Genomic DNA, 21986 nt, shown 5'->3' on the forward strand with positions numbered 1-21986 from the left:
TACATCATGTCAAGCAGGAAAAGAATTGTTGAAGCAGTTTTCCTTTCAGTGCATGATTATGGAGATGTTATCGGTTATGGAGTGCTGCTCCTTCCAATCTTAAACGCCTGGACACAGTTTATCATTCTGCCCTCAGATTTATCACTGGAGACAGCTACAATACTCCCCACTGTGTAAAAGCGGACCTATCATTATGAGCAGAGAAAGTAGTCTATATCGACAACCTTTCATTTCTGGGATTGCTCAGGTTCCGCTCGAAATTCTGCCGGATGTCCCTCATTTCTGGACGGATTGCCATCACCTTCTTTGTGTTGGCGTTCTAACCTCCGGTGGATTTGTGAGGACTATGGTTAACTGCTCCTCAGATCTCTGCAGGGTAAATCCAGACAGCTAGCTAGACTATCTGTCCAATCGGAGTTTTCTGTTGCACGACTAAAACTATTTTTGTACGAGCCTGTTACACCAAAACAAGTTCCTCACCGAGGCTATTTTGCAGCCGGCGCTTAGCACCGCCCAAGACGATTGTCATTGGTTCAAAGAAATGCCAATAAACCAGAGCATACTGGAATACTGCACTAGCCAGACTTTCCTCCGCAGCGCTGTGGAGGAAGGTCTGGCAACGCAAGACTATGGAGATGTTATCTATAGAAGTGCTTCTCTTTCCAATCTTAAACGCCTGGACACAGTTTATCATTCTGCCCTCAGATTTATCACTGGGGCCAGCTACAATACTCCCCACTGTGTAAAAGGGGACCTTTAATCACTAGCAGAGTACCAGAAGGCTCCCTCCTTATATATGTTAAGAGTGGAAATCAGGTCCTTATCACACACGATCCAACAACCTGCTCTTACTTAAGGCCCCGAGGGTACAGTCAGAGCTAGGGAAATCAGCGTTCTGTGGAATGCTCCAACCAACAGGCTTCGACAGTCCTTTCAATTTAATTTCCTTCCAACATATGGCCAGTTTAGAGCGTTTTTGTAATTGTTTTTAGTAACTTGATTCTTTTATTATGTAAAGCTGCTGCACCGGGCAGAGCAGCAGCTCGACCACGGCGCTGTAAGATGATGTAATATTAAGAGAGACAACGGCAGAGAGTAGTAGGAAAGACTGAAATGCCACATAAGGAGGGTGGTTGGGGGGGTGGATCGGTCAAACAACACAGGACTTTCACCCAGGAGACCGGGGTTCATGTCCCATTCTTGTCTCCGCTTGTCACGGAAACTTATCTTTTATAAACCCCCCCACCATCTTTTCCTAAACCTAACTGTCCCGTTCTTGTGTCAGTTAAATATACGTCCCGACCCAGAGCATCAAAAGCGATGTCAAGAGTTTATATATGACGCTAAAGGAGACTTTTAGCGTCAACAACGCCAAAGGCACATGCTCAAGCGTCCGTGTTTGACCCGATGGGAGTGAGAATGTGTTGTCATTTGCTGCTAAAGGGGCCTCTGGTGGCAGTTAAGTGCACTACCAAATAACTGTAAAATGAATCAACTGCCCAACAAAACAGCAGATTGGACCATATGAATACTGATCTCCGCCCTTTCTCACCCAGGCCGTCTCTCCCACTCACCCACTGCGACTCCGTCTTGTTTGTGATGTGTTTTTCAGACGTGAGCGCTGAGGGTTTGACTCCCGTCTCTCTGTGGAGGAAAGGCTTGAACCGAAGGAGTTACACTGAGGGGGAGGCCCGCTTCCTCGGGGACAGCACGGACGGACTCACCGCCCCCCAGCGCATGGTGAGTCATGTGCACATGTTACAGGTCCACTTCAGCAGTGTCTTGGTGTTATCCAACAAAGAAACTTTTCATGTAAAGACATAATAATAATAATAATAATAATAATAATAATAATAATAATAATAATAATAATAATAATAATAATAATAATAATTGGATTTATATAGTGCTTTTTGAAAGTTCTCAAAGGCTTCTTTTTCAGTATTTTGTCACTTTATTATCGCACATGTGAAACTTTATCTGCAGTCAGGAGCAAGATTTAAAAAAAGCACATGTACAAATAAACGAAAGGACAAAAACATAAAGTACAAAAATGTTCCTGTACATACAATATACAGAACCCAATTTCACACCATACCACAGCAGCAGCAGCCTCTTAAACTGGGGTACTCTGAATAGGGAAAAGGATTAGGGTCACATCCTAAAAACATATTTGAGTTCAGAGTTTAAAGTCAGAATTAAGACTGTTTTATCACTGACTTTAAATTTAGAACTCAAATACATTTTTTCACTCTAATCCTCTTCTGTATCTGAAATCTACAGGCTGAGGGGAATGTTTCAAACTCACAGTTAAGGATTGTGCAATCTAATATAGACCGGGCCTTGGGGAGTAGCCTACTTGCTGGTCCAAGATGGCAGCCAAGGGGGTCTGTGGGATACCTATCACCTTACCAGCCACCTTTATGATACAGCTTAGGTGGTTTTTGTCCCTAATGTTCAGCTTACTGTACCAAGCAGTCATGGCAAAAGTAAGAACAGATTTGATTAATGACTTATAAAATGAAGACATTATTTCCTATCTACATTAAAGGTATTAAAGGTCCCGTGACATGGTGCTCTTTGGATGCTTTTATATAGACCTTAGTGGTCCCCTAATACTGTATCTGAAGTCTCTTTTATATAGACCTTAGTGGTCCCCTAATACTGTATCTGAATTCTCTTTTATATAGACCTTAGTGGTCCCCTAATACTGTATCTGAAGTCTCTTTTATATAGACCTTAGTGGTCCCCTAATACTGTATCTGAAGTCTCTTTTATATAGACCTTAATGGTCCCCTAATACTGTATCTGAAGTCTCTTTTATATAGGCCTTAGTGGTCCCCTAATACTGTATCTGAAGTCTCTTTTATATAGACCTTAGTGGTCCCCTAATACTGTATCTGAAGTCTCTTTTATATAGACCTTAGTGGTCCCCTAATACTGTATCTGAAGTCTCTTTTATATAGACCTTAGTGGTCCCCTAATACTGTATCTGAAGTCTCTTTTATATAGACCTTAGTGGTCCCCTAATACTGTATCTGAAGTCTCTTTTCCCGAAATTCAGCCTCGGTGCAGAATTACAGCCACTAGAGCCACAATGAGCCACAATGAGCTTTCCTTAGGATGTGCCATTTCTGTGTCTGTAGCTATTGAGGAGGAGAGAGGGGGGGTCAAGGTGGATGTTGGGGGTGTGGGCTTGATCAACTGCCACTTTGCTCGTTTGAAAGCCATGATGTCTCTCTCTCATGGATGGGCCAAATTCTCTGGGCGGGCAAAGCAGAGAAAGGGGAGGTAACCTTTCCCCTTATGACATCATAAGGAGAAAATTCCAGATCGGCCCATCTGAGCTTTCATTTTCTCAAAGGCAGAGCAGGATACCCAGGGCTCGGTTTACACCTATCACCATTTATATCCACTGGGGGACCATAGGCAGGCTGGGGGAACTCATATTAATGTTAAAAAACCTCATAAAGTGACATTTTCATGCCATGGGACCTTTAACTTTCTTTGCTTACATAGGATATATGAGTACTGCCAGTATTGAGGAAATGAATGCCCAGTTTTCAGCTAGATAGCCAGTTTGCTTCTTAGTATTAACACTGTAATATACACAGATTGCACGACCTTTAACATGTGTGATCCATGATGGTCTTAGAAACAAATATTTGAGCAATGATTCACATTGCTGAGCATGAGGCTCTGCTCCCATCCCCCACCAACACACACACACACACACACACACACACACACACACACACACACACACACACACACACACACACACACACACACACACACACACACACACACACACACACACACAGTGAATCACTTAAGGTTGCCCAACATCCACATCCTCTGTTAACTGTCTTTATGGCAGCAGAACTCTCACTGATGACACATGATGAATGAGATACTTTACAAGGGCCCCACCTGCTGAGAATTTACCGTAATTAATGTAGCAGGGAGGATATTGCTTGTTTTTAATGTGTCAGTGAATTTCAGAAAATTTTCGGACATTTTCCAAGGGAAGTTAAGCTCGGGAATTTGAGGAAATTTGCACAATTTCAATTTAAAAAGCATACCTTTTAATAGTTAATTTGGTGGGGCTTACCTCTACGCACAGTCTTGGTTCTGGAACCATACTCCTGGATAGGGGTTGGACTCTTTTCTTCTCCGGAGTTGCCCAGGGTGTGAGGCGCCGGGCGGGTGTGGGGATACTCACAAGCCCCCGGCTGAGCGCCGCTGTGTTGGAGTTTGCCCCGGTGGACGAGAGGGTCGCCTCCCTACGCCTGCGGGTTGTGGGGGAAAACTCTGACTGTTGTTTGTGCATATGCACCAAACAGGAGTTCGGAGTATTCGGCCTTCTTGGAGACCTTGACTGGAGTCCTATATGGGGCTCCAGTGGGGGACTCCATTGTTCTGCTGGGGGACTTCAACGCACACGTGGGCAATGATGGAGACACCTGGAGAGGCGTGATTGGGAGGAACGGCCTCCCTGATCTAAACCAGAGTGGTTGTTTGTTGTTGGACTTCTGTGCTAGTCATGGATTGTCTATAACGAACACCATGTTCGAACATAGGGATGCTCATAAGTGTACCTGGTACCAGAGCACCCTAGGCCGAAGGTCAATGATCGATTTCATAATCGTTTCATCTGATCTGAGGCCGTATGTTTTGGACACTCGGGTGAAGAGAGGGGCAGAGCTGTCAACCGATCACCATCTGGTGGTGAGTTGGGTCAGAGGGTGGGGGAAGACTCTGGACAGACCTGGTAAGCCCAAACGTGTAGTGCGGGTAAATTGGGAACGTCTGGAGGAGGCCCCTGTCCAACAGACTTTCAACTCACACCTCCAGCGGAGCTTTTTGTGCATCCCTGTGGAGGCTGGGGGCATTGAACCCGAGTGGACAATGTTCAAAGTTTCCATTGCTGAAGCTGCGGCGAGGAGCTGTGGTCTTAGGGTCTTAGGTGCCTCAAGGGGCGGTAACCCACGAACACCATGGTGGACACCGGTGGTCAGGGAAGCCGTCCGACTGAAGAAGGAGTCTTTCCGGGATATGTTATCCCGGAGGACTCCGGAGGCAGTTGCAGGGTACCGAAGGGCCCGAAGGGCTGCAGCCTCTGCCGTGAAAAGAGGCAAAGCAGCGGGTGGGGAGAAGTTTGGAGAAGACATGGAGAAGGACTTTCGGTCGGCACCAAAGTGCTTCTGGAAAACTGTTCGCCACCTCAGGAGGGGGGGAGGGGAACCATCCAAGCTGTGTACAGTAAGGATGGGACACTGTTGACCTCAACTGAGGAGGTAATAGGGGCGGTGGAAGGAGCACTTTGAGGAACTCCTGAATCCGACTAATACGCCCTCTATGTTAGAGGCAGAGCTGGAGGATAATGGGGGATTGTCGTCGATTTCCCAGGCGGAAGTCACTGATGTAGTCAAACAACTACACAGTGGCAAAGCCCGGGGATTGATGAGATCCGTCCAGAAATGCTCAAGGCTCTGGGTGTGGAGGGGCTGTCCTGGTTGACACGCCTCTTCAACATTGCGTGGAAGTCTGGGACGGTGCCAAAGGAGTGGCAGACTGGGGTGGTGGTTCCCCTTTTTAAAAAGGGGGACCAGAGGGTGTGTGCCAATTATAGGGGTATCACACTTCTCAGCCTCCCTGGTAAAGTCTACTCCAAGGTGCTGGAAAGGAGGGTTCGGCCGATAGTCGAACCTCGGGTTGAGGAGGAACAATGCGGATTCCGTCCTGGTCGTGGAACAACGGACCAGCTCTTCACTCTCGCAAGGATCCTGGAGGGAGCCTGGGAGTATGCCCAACCGCTCTACATGTGTTTTGTGGATTTGGAGAAGGCGTATGACCGGGTCCCCCGGGAGATACTGTGGGAGGTGCTGCGGGAGTATGGGGTGAGGGGGTCTCTACTCAGGGCCATCCAATCTCTGTATGACCAAAGTGAGAGCTGTGTCCGGGTTCTCGGTAGTAAGTTGGACTCATTTCAGGACAGGGTTGGCCTCCGCCAGGGCTGCGCTTTGTCACCAATCCTGTTTGTAATATTTATGGACAGGATATCGAGGCGTAGTCGGGGTGGGGAGGGGTTGCAGTTTGGTGGGCTGGGGATCTCATCGCTGCTCTTTGCAGATGATGTGGTCCTGATGGCATCATCGGCCTGCGACCTTCAGCACTCACTGGATTGGTTCGCAACCGAGTCTGAAGCGGTTGGGATGAGGATCAGCACCTCTAAATCTGAGGCCATGGTTCTCAGCAGGAAACCGATGGAATGCCTTCTCCAGGTAGGGAATGAGTCCTTACCCCAAGTGAAGGAGTTCAAGTACCTTGGGGTTTTGTTCGCGAGTGAGGGGACAATGGAGCGGGAGATTGGTCGGAGAACCGGCGCAGCGGGTGCGGTATTGCATTCAATCTATCGCACCGTTCTGACGAAAAGAGAGCTTAGCCAGAAGGCAAAGCTCTCGATCTACCGGTCAGTTTTCGTTCCTACCCTCACCTATGGTCATGAAGGCTGGGTCATGACCGAAAGAACGAGATCCAGGGTACAAGCGGCTGAAATGGGTTTCCTCAGGAGGGTGGCTGGCGTCTCCCTTAGAGATAGGGTGAGAAGCTCAGTCATCCATGAGGAGCTCGAGAGAGCCGCTGCTCCTTTGCGTCGAAAGGAGCCAGTTGAGGTGGTTCGGGCATCTGGTAAGGATGCCCCTGGGCGCCCTCCCTAGGGAGGTGTTCCAGGCACGTCCAGCTGGGAGGAGGCCTCGGGAAGACCCAGGACTAGGTGGAGGGATTATATCTCCAACCTGGCCTGGGAACGCCGGATCCCCAGTCGGAGCTGGTTAATGTTGCTCGGGAAAGGGAAGTTTGGGGTCCCCTGCTGGAGCTGCTCCCCCCGCGACCCGACACCGGATAAGCGGACGAAGATGGATGGATGGATGGATGGACCTTTTAATAGTGAACTTATTGTACACAGTGAAATACACATAAAAAAAGCAATACTTTGTTATGACCATTGAATAGAATTGTAAGCTGCACTGCATTCAGCACCACTCTTTCATCACATAACAATCCCATTAAATATGAATTCAGTGAAATGACAACCCTCTATATGCACAGTGCATTCTCCATCACACAGCGCACACTACTGCACTGACATTTCACACTGCATGTATTTGCTAAATTAATGGATTTATTTGGCAATGGATGGATAATGTCTGCTTAAGATATGGTAAAATGTTTGTTTCAATCTGCAAATAATACAGCCTGAGCAGATAACCACTATAGGTTGATTTGTATTCCCATTATTTCCCATAAATTTACATGGAAGGTTGCCACCTTGCATATTCTCTGAATTTTACACAATGTCAAATTTTAAGTTTGAACACAAGATACTTCATAAAACAGCGTTATGCCATGAGATCTACTGGGAATATGTTGTTGGTAATACAATCTTTTAATTTTAATGACCCTATGAACTTTTGTAGCGGAACATTTAAGGACAAACCTAATTAGTTTGCTGTTCTTCTGTACATGTTTGTAACTTTAGTGCAGTGATCTAGGGGTTGGCACCAAATTATTGTTTGATAGTTAAAAAATATATACGTCTGAAAATATACATTAACATGAATCCAACATATTATTTGTAAAGATAAATAATTAACATTGATATAGGCTTACTGTCCTATGGGTAAGGAAGCCATCGCAGATACAGCTAAACTTAACTGTTCCACATTTTAACAAAACATGATGTATAAATACATGAATGTTAACAATTATTATTCTCTAAGCTTAGTATTGTATGCACCATAAAAAGGTATGTCTAAAGGCTCTAGGCAGCTCTTATTGTAGGCCCAGTTTAATATACAACTTAATTTTATACATGAGTAAGGGGTCCCTACTCTGTCTCTTATTCAGCTGAAGGGACCTTGGCCTTAAGAAAACATTGAAGACCCCTTCTTTAGTGTAAAGCTGTTTTCATACCAAATGGGAGGCAAGTTTAAGACATGGCGCAATTGCATACAAAGTCAAGGGAGGGATGTGTGCGTATCTCTGGGCTTTATGGACGCGTACCGAGACGAGAGTACAAAGGAGAGAGACTGGAGGGGAAAAACTGAGTGCATCCACTGCTATGTATATTTGGTACATTGGCTGTCAGCAACACAGACACAAACCAATTTGCACAAATTTGCATCACTTTATGTGTGTGTGTGTGTGTGTGTGTGTGTGTGTGTGTGTGTGTGTGTGTGTGTGTGTGTGTGTGTGTGTGTGTTTGTGTGTGTGTGCACGCACTCGCTCCCCTTGTCACTGCGTTAAAATCAACCAATCAGAGAATTAAAGAAGGTCATTTATGACTGGCTGTTGGTCTCCAATTCGATTGATAGTAGCAAGAAACACAAATCTACGAGGAACACTACTTGACACAACACCTGTTGGAAGCACACCTGAACGAACACTGCGTGTGGGGGCTGCAGGCAGGGCTTTACAACTTTGGTCTTGCAGTCAAAGCTAAAAGTAATTTTGTATTAAATTGTTGTTCTTGCGTGTCTTTGTTGTTCAGCTGAGTGAAAACTGTACATGGGGCCGAGTCAAAGACCTGGTGAGGAAATCTAAGCTGAGGAACCAAAGCAGGCTGGGACTGACTTCCACCTCACTGAAGATGTCCTGCCCTCAACTCTACATGTAAGGAACACACTACGGACTCACTCTGTGCTGTATATTCTGGCTATGGACCTTTATACTAAAGCCACACTAAGTAAAACATGACCCTTGTCAACATACTTTGGTTTAATTTTCTTCTGGAGATGTTTTTATGGTTTGGTCTAGACCACATACACCATTGCAGGGAATCTTAATCTTAATGCTGCAGGATGCAATGATATTTTATGAAACAGTGTTCTTCTAACTTTGTGCCAGTGGTTGAGGGAAGGCACAAAGCCAGGACCATAAAGAAATGGGTTTCCCAGTTTTGTGTGGAAGAACTTGCCTGGCCTGCCCAGAGCCCTAACCTAACCCCCATCTGACAGTCCTAGGGCCAGATGCATAACTCACGACTAAAACAGCGTGTACCAAGGGCGTAGGTTTCGTTTCAACATTGGGGGGTTCTGGGGGTCGTCCCCCCAGAAATCCTTTTGCATCAAAAACTTCATTTTCTGCATTCTAGTGAATTTTTATGTAACAAATTTGTGACTTTTCTGCATCAATTTATGGTGAGAATGTAATAAATTATTATTTATTCTGTTCAAAACTTTTCGCATATTCAAAACATTACTAGTTTTAGGAGGTTTTTTATTAATCATAAAGCACAAAGACAGAAATATGCATACACAGTCTTTTTCTTTGGATTTATAAAGCTGCGTGTAAGCCTGGTTCTGGTTTACAAATCTCAGTCGTGGTGGAGCTGGGTCATGTGCACGAGGCTCATTTCCAGTCCCACAGTTCATTCATAAATGGATGCAGAAACGCCCTTCAACATCTGTTTGCGTATCAGTTGTTAGCGTGGAGAAATACAGTTTTACCAACTGTGCCACATCAATAAGGTTTTCCAACAGAGCAGCTGTTATTGTGCACGGCTGTGGCTATTTGTAGCATCCATACTGCCAATACATCATCTTCTCTGCAAACCCTCATCCCGGAAACAAATCTCAATCATCATTATTATTATTATTATGAAACGTCAGAAGGATGATCAATGATTCCTTTCTATTGCTCTGTCCCTGGCTTTACAAAGTGCTTCACCATTCAGGATCAAATGAAAGGATCACTAACAGGGAGATAATGGCTCAAATGTAAATGAAAAGAATGATGAAATTCATTGCTCATGAATTATTTAAAATGAAATGCATTAATGCACCTTTGATTCACAATTTACAGAAGGCTGTGCATCAAAATGAACACCATCATTGAAATTAACATACAAACTAAAAACAATATTTGTATTAATTCAATATTTGTATTAATTCCCCTCATCATATCACCTGCAGCGATCTCAGCTCAAACCGTGCCAACGCTGGTCTGAAGTCAGCCTGAGGTGCACACATTTCACACATTCTTCCTTCATGAAAACCAGTTTATGCGGGGGAAAAGGCATATTATGATTTTTTTAAATAATATTTTGTCCATTAATCATCATTTGATCACATTTTCTAGTATGACACATAAAACCACTTTAAATCTCTTCCAAACTCCCTGACAAAGCCCAAACTGTATTGTCCTTCTAAAACCTAAAAAAAGAGAAGGAATGCAAGTAATCTGACTGAAGTGGGAAAAAGGCCAGAATTAGGGGGAAGAAAGGCATCTGATGTGGTAGAGTGTAGAGTGTGACAGCTTCCTGGCAGACAGAGATAGGAGTGATTAGCTTCATTGTTGCCTGCGAGCGATGGGGTCAGAGTGGATGAACTGTGTGTCTGTTCTTTATTTGAGAGGCCGTACATGTAGGACTCAGACTGGAGGTGTGGGGGTCATGGCCCTTTTCATTGGTGGAAGAAGTATTCAGATTTTTTACTTAAGTAAAAGTACTAACACTACAATGTAAAAATACTTGGTGTTACGGCCTCCATTTAAAGAAACAAACCATGGCTCAAAAGGGATTGGAGGATGCAACATATAAAAAAAGGATACCAGTCACAAGGTTAACAATTAACCAACAAGCTTTACTAAATAATGCAAACATATTCCCAAAAGTAGCAAACAAAGAGAAACAAAATGGACCGCAGACCCCAGCCAAAAAGAACAAGAGATGGGAAGACGCTGAATCAACCTCGCAATGGGCCGTCACTCCCTGCGTCTCCCCCTAAATTACCTATAAAGGGTAAACTAATCCTAGAACAAACAAAAGAGACGAATAACTGAACTACCGGTAATCTCCAGCCCAAACTAACACAACAAACTAAAATAACAAAACTCCAGCACCTAAGTGTAAACACTAACTTGCTTGTGGAGAAAAAAGTTGGAGGAAACTCCTTTATGGACCTTTTTCACAGCAGACATCTTGACTTGTCATAGTAGGAAAAGCACAGCTGAGATTGATAACCTTAACAATGGCTCAGTTCCATCAAGTGTCCCAGTAAGCTATTTCAGTGAGTCAGCATGCACAATACCAGGGTCTCTCCTAAGTGGAATGCAGCCATCACTAATGGTTTTGATTACACCTGTGCTTTTCGTACTATGTGAAAAAGGTATACACTCACCTTAAAGATTATTAGGAACACCTGCAAGATTTCTCGTTAATGCAATTATCTAATCAACCAATCACATGGCAGCTGCTTCAATGCATTTAGGGGTGTGGTCCAGGTCAAGACAATCTCCTGAACTCCAAACTGAATGTCAGAATGGGAAAGAAAGGTGATCTAAGCAACTTTGAGTGTGGCATGGTTGTTGGTGCCAGACGGGCTGGTCTGAGTATTTCCCAATCTGCTCAGTTACTGGGATTCTCACGCACAACCATTTCTAGGGTTTACAAAGAATGGTCTGAAAAAGGAAAAACATCCAGGATGCTGCAGTCCTGGGGGGAGAAAATGCCTTGTTGATGCTAGAGGTCAGAGGAGAATGGGCCGACTGATTCCAGCTGATAGAAGATCAAGTTTGACTCAAATAACCACTCGTTACAACCGAGTTATGCAGCAAAGCATTTGTGAAGCCACAACACAACATGCACAACCTTGAGGGGGATGGGCTACACCAGCAGAAGACCCCACCAGGTACCACTCATCTCCACTAAAAATAGGAAAAAGGGGCTACAATTTGCAAAAGCTCACCAGAATTGGACAGTTGAAGACTGGAAAAGTGTTGCCTGGTCTGATGAGTCTCGATTTCTGTTGAGACATTCAGATGGTAGAGTCAGAATTTGGCGTAAACAGAATGAGAACATGGATCCGTCATGCCTTGTTACCACTGTGGAGGCTGGTGGTGGTGGTGGGGGTGTAATGGTGTGGGGGATGTTTTCTTGGCACACTTTAGGCCCCTTAGTACCAGGTACTAGGTGAGTGTATAGCGTGCTCTCCATGTGCCTCTGTCCCTTCACTCTCTGTCTTCTTATCACCCCCCCACTCTACCTTAGCACTGATTACACTAGAGAGAGAGAGAGAGAGAGAGAGAGAGAGAGAGAGAGAACAGAGGCACATGTAACACTCTGTTACAACTAAGTCCTGCATTAAAATTGTTTGTACTCAATGCGGAAAAATGCTGACATTTTAGAAACTGGAAACGATCCAAACAGTTGTGTGTTTAATGGTCTAATCATTGACAAATCATGTTGGCTAGTTTCATTTATAATTAAAAATGGTATTGTAGAAATGTGTTTCGTGTGCAGGAATCGAAATGTGTAAAGTAACTAGTAACTAAAGCTGTTAGATGAATGTAGTGGAGTAAAAAGTACAATATTTAGCTAGTATTTACCTATGCTAGTCTTTACCTATGCCCTTTACGCACACACTGTGCTCATCAATCATGTTTCCGGTTCACGCATGTATCTGTTTTCAGACATAATGTCACATGATCCACTAGTCTCCATAGCAGTATCAATAAGCTCGGAACTTATTGATCTTGAGAAATTTGGAACTTAATAGAGTCTCCAGCCCCATCCCTACTCAACATCTACACTCAACCCTCCTGTTATCATCGGGTCAAATTTGACCCGCTTTTCAACAAGTTTCTATATCAGAAATTTGGGTTTCTTGCAACCAAATTGTCCAAAAGAATTATGTGGATGGTTCCATACAACGCTTTTCACAAGTAATATAAATGATCAGTTCAATACTGTAATTCAATTGTATAGCATTTGAAAAAGAAAATGATATAACGTTGAAAAAGGTGACAAATATGTCGGGAAAAGCTTCAAAAAATGTTGGAAAAAGTGGCAAGAACGTCGAAAAAAAAGTGGAGAGAAAAAACATTGGGAAAAGTGACCAAAGTGTTGAAAAAGACGACCAAAACGTTGAAAAAAAAGTTTTCATTTTAAATGTTGACCCAAAAAAACAAAAAAGTTACATGGTCGATCGGAAAGACAACACAAGGGTTAAATACAGTAGTTACATTCCACCACTGGGCCCTTCAGCCCCTCCCTCTGTCCTGACTGGGGCTTGGCACAGACTTAGACGAACAGGGGTGGGGGGTTGGAGAGTCAGGCCTGAGGTATGCCTGGAGGAGTGGGAGAATTAGCCCATGGGTTGAAGCTGAGGCCTGGGGAGACATGGCTGCAGTCCAGGATTCTTTAGAAACAACAGCAGCCTCCCGCTGAGACGTGCACGCCGGCCAGCTGCAGCGCTGCTCACAGTGGAGGAACGATGGACAATATATCAATCCAACTTTATTTACTGGGCACTTTAAAACAACCAAAGTTGACAAAGTACATACAGTAACTCACACACAGTGGTGAATGTAAGTAATGTAAGTACATTTACTCCAGTACTGTGTGTTGTCCTCGGGTCAAATTTGTCCCGTTTTCCAACTTTTTTTAAAATCAGAAATAAATGTTTCTTACAACCAAGTTGCCCCAGAATAACATGAATGCATGATGTATGGAACCCATACATTCTTCGCATGTAAAATGTATTATTTCCAATGAGATTTAGTTGTTTTTACTTACCAGCAGAGCTAACTGGTAGATTAAACTCTTAGCTACCAGCAGAGCTAACTGGTAGATTAAACTCAGCTACCAGAGGAGCTAACTGGTAGATTAAACTCTTAGCTACCAGAGGAGCTAACTGGTAGATTAAACTCAGCTACCAGAGGAGCTAACTGGTAGATTAAACTCTTAGCTACCAGTGGAGTTAACTGGTAGATTAAACTCTTAGCTACCAGTGGAGTTAACTGGTAGCTGTCGACATCTGTTTAGCTCGCCTCTGGCCCGCCTATATCAGATACACCGATTTGATTGATGCAGCTCGGCTACAAGGGCATAGTTAATGAGCATCATTATTGAATGCCAGAGGGATTCGCTGAGCAAATTCAAATTGTGCTCTTGTGAGAACTCTGGATTTCCAGGGTACAATTGTATAGCATTTATAAGAAAATTGTTTAAATTGTTTTAAAACAACAACCTGACTAAACTTTGACATAAACCAGTCTGTGATTCACTCAAAATAATTCATAATTTAGGTTTAAAAATTAGGTTTAATTTCATTTAGGTACATTGACCATGAATTTATGAAATGCGTTGAAAAAAAGTTACAAAAACGGTTAAAAAAGCGCCAAAAGCATAAAAAAAAACGCAACAAAGCGCCAAAAAAAAAAGGTTTTGAAAAAGGTTTTGAAAAAGTTCATGGCAACGTGAAGAGTACACAACGGTTAAGTCCAAATGTTGAGGTACTTTACTTGAGTCTTTTCTTTTCGTGCCACTTTCTACTACTACTCTGCTACATTTCAGAGAGAAATATTGTACTTTTTAGCTTTAGTTACTAGTTACTTTACACATTAAGATTACTGCACACAAAACACATGTAGTAGTATAAAATACAAAGTTATATTATAGATTAAACTACCCAACTGTTTTGATTGTTTCCAGTTTCTAAAATGGGAGGATTTTTCTGCATTGAGTACTTTTACTGTACTTTTAATACTCTGAATATTTCTTCCACCGCTGCTCACACAGGCATAAAATACAAATAAAACCAATTAAAAGACATAAAACATGAGGGGACAGCCATACAATAAAACAATGAAATCAAAATGTCAACATGTGGTGTCAAAGGCCAAGGAGAAGAGCTGGGATTTAATAATGATAAAGTATGTTTTCTGACACTCCCATGCTGAGCTGCTGTGATGCAAGCTGAGGGAGAGTCTCTGGTGTCTACTAGGAATACTGTAAGAAAGCCAGTAGCTCACAGTCCTAATTGTCACCTCTTCTGTACAGGCCTGATCTGGAACCAACAGAACCTGCTGCAAGAAACAGGAACTCCATGATTGCCTTGGGCCACCAGAGCAAATTGGACTTCCCGTGGCTACAATAAACATCCAGGTAGTGCAGACTAATTTTAATCTTTTCACAGACTGCATAGAAAACTCCTGCACACTGTCGAACTTACAAAAAAATACATAAAGTTTGATAATGGGCAACATTTGGGTACCATCTTCAGGCAAATGGTGTTACATCCTGAAAGCCATCTTTAGTAGGATGTGACGTGGCATGTGATGTTTTTGTGCAAAGATCAACTTCCATATGAAATCAGGCATAAATACATAACATTCATTCACATATCCATTACTATAGAGCTTAAACTTCAATACAACCCATTTGTAGGAACAATATAATATATATCATACCAGATCAATCTATAGTAGATGGATGTTGATTTCTGTATATTGATAGAGCATTCATATTGAGGCATATTTCCAAAACCTGCTGGTACCTTATCCATTAATACATAAATATAGGAAAAACACAGCAAGCGTACTCACAAAAAAACATTGTAGGGCATAACTTTTTTGTGTTAAAAAACACTAAAATGTATACAAAAATATAAAAAAAATCAACATCATAACTTTTGCTTACAAAACTCCACGCTATTATACATTATTTGTACAAAAAGGGCCTTAGAAGATTCAAGCTGCATCAGTGCATACATATATCTTTCTTACCGACAAAATCTGGGAAAATGTCCTCACGTCATTTGTTTCTGTTTCTGCAAAATGCACCTAAATTGGGAAATGTAATATATTATATTTCTGTGACCTCCATCTTTGTCTCCACAGTTCCCCAGATCCAGTTGGTCTCACGTGGGGAAGAGGAGGACACCGTGACGATGATGAGATGATTCAAGACGAAAAATGAGGGAATTAGGAAGAGAGAGAACAATGGTGGAAAAGGAAAGGACTCTGAGGAGGCAGCTGGTGCTGCATGAAAGGGAGAAGGAGAGGAATTATGTGAAACGCATTAACTGTATATTGCAGGGTACATGGGAAATATAGTCTATGTTCTCCTGAAATTAAGAAGATGAGATTACTATATGTCCAAAATGATCTCCACTGTGACATAATTAACTGCATTACTTTCTCTGTTGATACTATTTATACTCCTATAGGTTTCCATTAGGATGCTGCAACCTTTGTAACAATCCAACTAATGTGAAACATACACATATTTCACAACTTTCCATTTTATATGATGTTGTAAATGTGTTATAGACAAATCACACATCGCTTTGTATAGTGTGTGTGTGATGTTGCATAACCAGCGTGCATTCAGAGATAATGTTTATGAAGAGTGCAGGAGAAAAAGCCTGCAGAGTTCCTGATGATAGGAGGTTGTGGAGAAACATTTCTCTCTCGATATAACTAGAAAATATATTCATACAAACTCACAAACAACACCAGCTCCCCTAAACTATAGTAAGTTGGCTTTCAGTTATACTGTAGTATTAAAGGGTAACTTGGGTTTTTTATCAACCTGGACTATTTTCCTAAGTTTTTGTGTCTAAGTGACTGATGGGAACAACAATCTTTGACATTGGTCCAGTATTAAGCGAGATCTCTGCAGTTGACAAGCTACAATGTAAGTTAATAGGGCAGTTGTCCAGATTGTATTTACCTTCAGAAAAGTGCTCGTTTTGCCGCTGACAGGCTCAGATTAATATTCTAAGTGTCTGACAACATTTTGGAAAGGATTTCTAAGGAGGTCGACCTTTCTGTTAAAGAGTAAGATCCTTTATATAAACATAAAAACATCTGTGACATTATGTTCGCTAACCCCACCAGACTCCATGTAAATAAACAGCACCACACTTCATTTAAAGTCGACAGAAACAAAATAAAACTATGAAAAGCCGTTTTGGGTCGTCTTTCCACTTTTCCAACCATCACAACTCTAGTTTTGGTTTAAATAAACACATAGTTTACAGATTTACATGTGCAAATATATTGGCTCTATATACGCTAAAAGTATTGTTTTTTTAAATGGAGTCTGGTGAGTTTAGAGCTAGCGACCTCAGAGCTGGTTCTGGTTAAACAGAAAGACCTTAAAGAGGTTTTAAAGGTGTCTCTCTGAAGGGATCCTTTCCATAATGTTGTCAGATACTTAGAATATTAATCTAAGTCTTTCAGCGGCAAAAACAGAAATTTTAGTGGACCAAATTGACGATGCATATTTTTTATTAGATTGTATAGATCGACTCGGAAAGGGAGAGAGAGAGGGGATTTGGTGGACCTCTAGCTCACTCCACCAAATGAGCTAGAGGTCGCCCCAAAAGCAATTCTTTTGCCAGTGTACAGACTCTACCGACATTAGCTGTAGTTAGCTAGCAATGTAGCCTACACAAACATAGCATGAACCGTGGTTCTCTCTGTTGTTTTGCAGACTGTGCTGCTTTCCCTTTTGTCTTTGGATGTTCATAAATTAAAGTCAGAAACATTCAGGATAAGCTCAAAGTTTAGACATTTCAGTTGACACAATGGCATCTTTGCCTCAGTTCATGCCACCCAAAGGAAAATTTGCAACCATTGGCATCTACTTGTTCCTTTGTATTAACTTCATATGCAGTCGAGCTACCTCAGAAATTTGCCTAAGGTACAGTCTGAACACACTTTTAAAGCCAACCCAGTTTTATATATATGTATGTAGTTGGCCATGGAGACAGTATTTTGCTAGCGCAATGCTTTTTCCAGCCTAGTCTCATGCCAGGTTGTTATATAGTCACGTTATTGTAATCTATTAAGTCGTGGACAGGTTACGTAAATGCCGTTTTTTTCGTGTGGCCATTATGAAATTGAAAGCAATGCATTTTAATGGGAAGCATATTTCGTGATCCCAGAACGAAAGCAAGTAGCGAGTAGTTGCTAAGGCAAAAGTCAGCGTAGGGAAGTTGGTCGGGGTGGTGGATGGGTCAGAAAACACAGGACTTTCAGCTCGGAGACCGGGGATCGCGCCCCGCGTGTGGCAGTTCCTTTGTTGGCGTGTCCCGTGTGTGACGGTTCCTTTCCCCGTTCTTTTTTTTTCCTAACCCCAACCATCTTGTTATTGTGGCGTTTCATTTCCCCGTTGTGGTGTTTCATTTCCCTGTTGTTGTGTGCCCCTGTGCGGGTCACGAGTGGCGGCCCGCCCCGTTGTTTTGGCCGCCGTGTGGCGCCTCATTTCCCCGTTGTCGCGTCCCCCAGAGCAGCAGGTTCGAAAAGCGTGACCTGTGTTCAAAAGTCGTTGCATATACACGAAAAAAACGGCATTTACGTAACCTGTCCACGACTTAATAGATTACAATAACGTGACTATATAACGACCTGGCGTGAGACCAGGTGGCTTTTTCTTAGGGGTTGTCTTGATTTACATACATTTCTTGGTCAACAGAGATGCAAAGACACAAACTGAACACCATTTTTTTTGTGCTGTAGGCTATGGTAAATGTAAAAGCTCAGAACTTTTATGATTCTCAGCAACCTATATTATTGGCAGATTGCAGGATCACTTGTTCTGACCCTCATCCTGGTTTAGCAGTAGCCTGTGGATGGAGACCAAAAGATGATAAAAAAACAAAAAACAGCAATAACCTTTTTCTCTCTACAGAGTAACCAGTAAACTATCTTTCGATTTGACAGCAAACATTAAGTAGCAGCTGCTTTGTTATTTAGGTACGGAAGAGGATTAAGGTCAAACATTACGATACGATACAACTTTATTGTCAGCCAGGGCTGAAATTCTTATTTGAGTTTTGAGTTTAAAGTCAGAATCCTGAGAATAAAGTCAGACTTTAGAAAAAGAAGACAAAGAAAGTCTAAAAAAAAGTTTAAGTATTTTCAAAAGAGACTTGAATCTCAGAATTCAGACTTTTTTTTAAAGTGTAAATTATTATTTTTTAAATGAATCTCAAATTTCAGACTTTTTTCTTAGAATTCAGATTTTATTATCATAATTCTGACTTTAAACTCATGTGGCTCTAATCCTCTTCCATATTTAGGATACACCACATTAGAGCTTTCTTATACCACCATTATACATGGTAATGCTTCAGTAATACTGTTTGGATATAATGATACCACGGGATACTTATAGTATAAGTATGCTATTATTTTTTACTCCAAAGAGGTAAAAACAACGTCTGTGTCAGGTCGCTCAGTAAAGGAAGGGCTGTATGTTGAATTTTGTAAGACCATAACTGTTTTTTGTGTAAATTATATCTGATGTTTATCTGTCGGACGTCAGACAGCTGTGTATGTATCATATGTTGCAATATGCATATTGCATCAATATTCAAATTTATTTTTCAAAATAAAGTTAAAGGAAAAGATATGCATATGTGATATCATTTTGTTTACAGCATTAATTTTACTCACGTGGCATGTGATGAAATGTCATTTTATTTAGGGATTTTATTCAGGGACATCGCACAATTAAACATGAACCTTGTATAAAAACATCGAGAGATGAATTGTACCAGGTTTTTGCACAATTGCCATTTTCCGCCTGTAGTGGCCAGGTAGACAGATTGTATTAATAATAGAATCCAACGCAAATGGAATACAAATGCCAAGTTATAACTGACATTTCCCACGATAATATGCAAAATCACACACATACACGCACACACACACACAAACACACACACACACACACACACAAAACCATTTCCATTCACAAATAAAAAATGCATGAATTTAGTGTAGTAAAATTTGATTTGAATTGAAAATCCTAACACCCTAACCCTCTTACCCCCACTCACACGCACACACGTGTTTTATGCAATTGAAAACGGCTGACAAATAGCTCATGGTTTTGTAGATTTGGTGTGTAGTTTCTCTCTTTGAGTGAGAAGTTTAAAAAAAACGTGTGGCATGTAAAGATTTTGTGTGAAAGCAGTTTTAAAAAACAACTGTAATGTGCCACAGAAATGATCATCAGTCTTGACTGGCCTCAGGTGGCCACAGTGAGAAATTACACCTGAATATGTTTTATTCAATTCAATTTTATTTATAGTATCAAATAATAACAAGAGTTATCTCAAGACACTTTACAGATAGAGTAGGTAATATTCTAGATCTGAGGAACATGCTGCGGAAGCCTGAAGCTGTCCTAACTTCTTCAGAGCCGTGGGCAGCCACCATGCAGCAGCCAGGGACCAACTGAGGCCAGCGTTTTGCTCAAAGGCAATGGAAATGATTATGCCTAACACTGACTTACACTGATGGCTACCACCACCAATACAGATTGTACTAAGGCATTTTTTTTTGTTTCATTTTTTTTCTAATTTTAAATATTTGATTATCTTTTTATAAATTTTCTGTGTGTAGCATGGAGAGGGCTATGGATGCATTTCATTGTGCAAGCTGCATAATGAGAATAACGCTGATCCCTTGAACCTTGAAAACAAAGAGCAGACTGTTTCCTAGAGTCCACCTCCACAGAAATTGAAGAACAGATGTGTGTGAGATGCTTTCAAATGTGTTCACCCACTGGGTTATTCCACCCACTGCAGCACATACCATGGTTGTCACAGTCCTGCTCTGTGGCCAGAGGCCTTCAGACCTTCTGTTGTTCAGATTCTGAGTTAAAGTGTGACACTGACTACATTTACATGCAATGATTGTTCCTGTTTTTGCCCTTATTCTGAAAAAGACAATATTCCAACTTACGACCTTACACCAAACAACTTTTTAAGCGATTGCACTGTTGCAGACTTATTTCCAATATGGGAATGATAGGAACTATTAAAAGCAGGTGTTGAGCTGGAAGGGAGAGCAAAGAGAAGAAGAAAGGAAAGCAGCATGCAGAGGAACCAAGAGACCACAGGAAAGAAGGAAAAGGACAGAGGCTGTGAGGAATAGCGGACCAGTGGAAAGAGTGAGCAGCATCGAAGGAACGCCGTGGACAAGAGTAGGGGAAGCGACGTGGAAAAGCAGAGTGGTGGTATCGCAATACACCCCTCTTTCAGCTAAGCACCCTCTCTACACTTTCTACCATTTGGATTTAGCGGGGCCCTCCTTTTTAACTGAACATTTTTACCTCTGTGATTTTAACACTAAAGCTACGTCCTTGTTTTTTTTTTATCCCAGGCTGTTTGCCTTTTTACAGAGGGCTAGGTGGCGTTGTCGGCATTTTAACTTTATTTTAGCCTTTTAATATTTAAATTCCAAATTACTTTTATTTAAAGCTATAGTGCGTAGTTTATGTCGCCCCATGAGGAATTCTAAGTAATGACAACAAAACTGTCAGTGCATCCACATGATACAAGCCTTCCATGATAGAGCACCCCTTCCCTCCTCCACCCAGTTGCTAGTAACCAAGGAGGACACGGAGGAAAAAATATGGGGCTCTTCAGAAGAGGTCATTATCTTCACTCAAATTTCTTTCTGCACATGGAAGTTGCCGGACGCCACAATCTTCTGAACATAGTCAAACTGAGGAATACAGAGAGAGTTGTGTGGAGCTGATAGTCTTATTTAGCTTTGTAGCAACTCATTTGGCAATGGCTTGCATGTAACGGCTGTTAATTAATATCAAAAAGTTACGCACTAAAGCTTTAAGTTAGCTGTACCCCTTGCCACACATGTGAACATACTCAGTGTGTCTTTAGTGGCCCTTACTGCTTACTCTAGTGTATGTCTCTGCTGGAGCTTGTGTATTTGGTCTTCTGTTCATGTTCCTAGTGCTTGTGCCACGTGGGCCCTGTAGTCCTGCCCAACAGGTCTTCCCTTGTACACCTGCTTTGAGTCTAGCCTCGTCTGCCTGTCTTTGTGTTGCCAGTGTTCGGCATAGTGTTTCCCTCTTTATTCCAGTTGCCTGCCCACTCCAGCTGTGCTTTGTTTTGTGATTAACCCCTAACGCTGACTCCTTGTGTATAGAGCTCATGCTCAACAGTGTGGTTCCAGTCCCGGAAGTAAAAATCTGATTTTCTCCATAAGGATTTTTATTATTAGCCATAATGTCTAAACCATCCAAGGTAGACCGACCACGAGCTACGAGGTTGTGAAACAAAAGTTTATATTCCTGTAGAAGCTATAGAAGTCCTTATATTAATCTGGTGTTAACAAAAATATATTTTATTTGCAATATTTTAGAGAAGTACTACACT

At 42.0% G+C, this 21986-nt stretch overlaps 1 protein-coding gene across 1 annotated transcript in view; it reads left to right on the top strand.

Moving 5' to 3' along the window:
- si:ch211-250c4.3 (uncharacterized) overlaps positions 1-16596 on the top strand; it is a 63055-nt gene extending 46459 nt beyond the window's left edge. The window contains exons 5-8 of the mRNA XM_028603713.1: positions 1613-1740; positions 8555-8676; positions 14846-14950; positions 15685-16596. Of these exons, the coding sequence (XP_028459514.1) occupies positions 1613-1740; positions 8555-8676; positions 14846-14942 (347 nt within the window). The 3' untranslated portion in view covers positions 14943-14950; positions 15685-16596. The remainder of the gene's footprint in view (positions 1-1612; positions 1741-8554; positions 8677-14845; positions 14951-15684) is intronic.
- The last annotated feature ends 5390 nt before the right edge of the window (positions 16597-21986 follow it).

The sequence above is a fragment of the Perca flavescens genome, chromosome 17 (genome assembly GCF_004354835.1).
Source record: "Perca flavescens isolate YP-PL-M2 chromosome 17, PFLA_1.0, whole genome shotgun sequence".
In the NCBI taxonomy this organism is placed as follows: domain Eukaryota; kingdom Metazoa; phylum Chordata; class Actinopteri; order Perciformes; family Percidae; genus Perca; species Perca flavescens.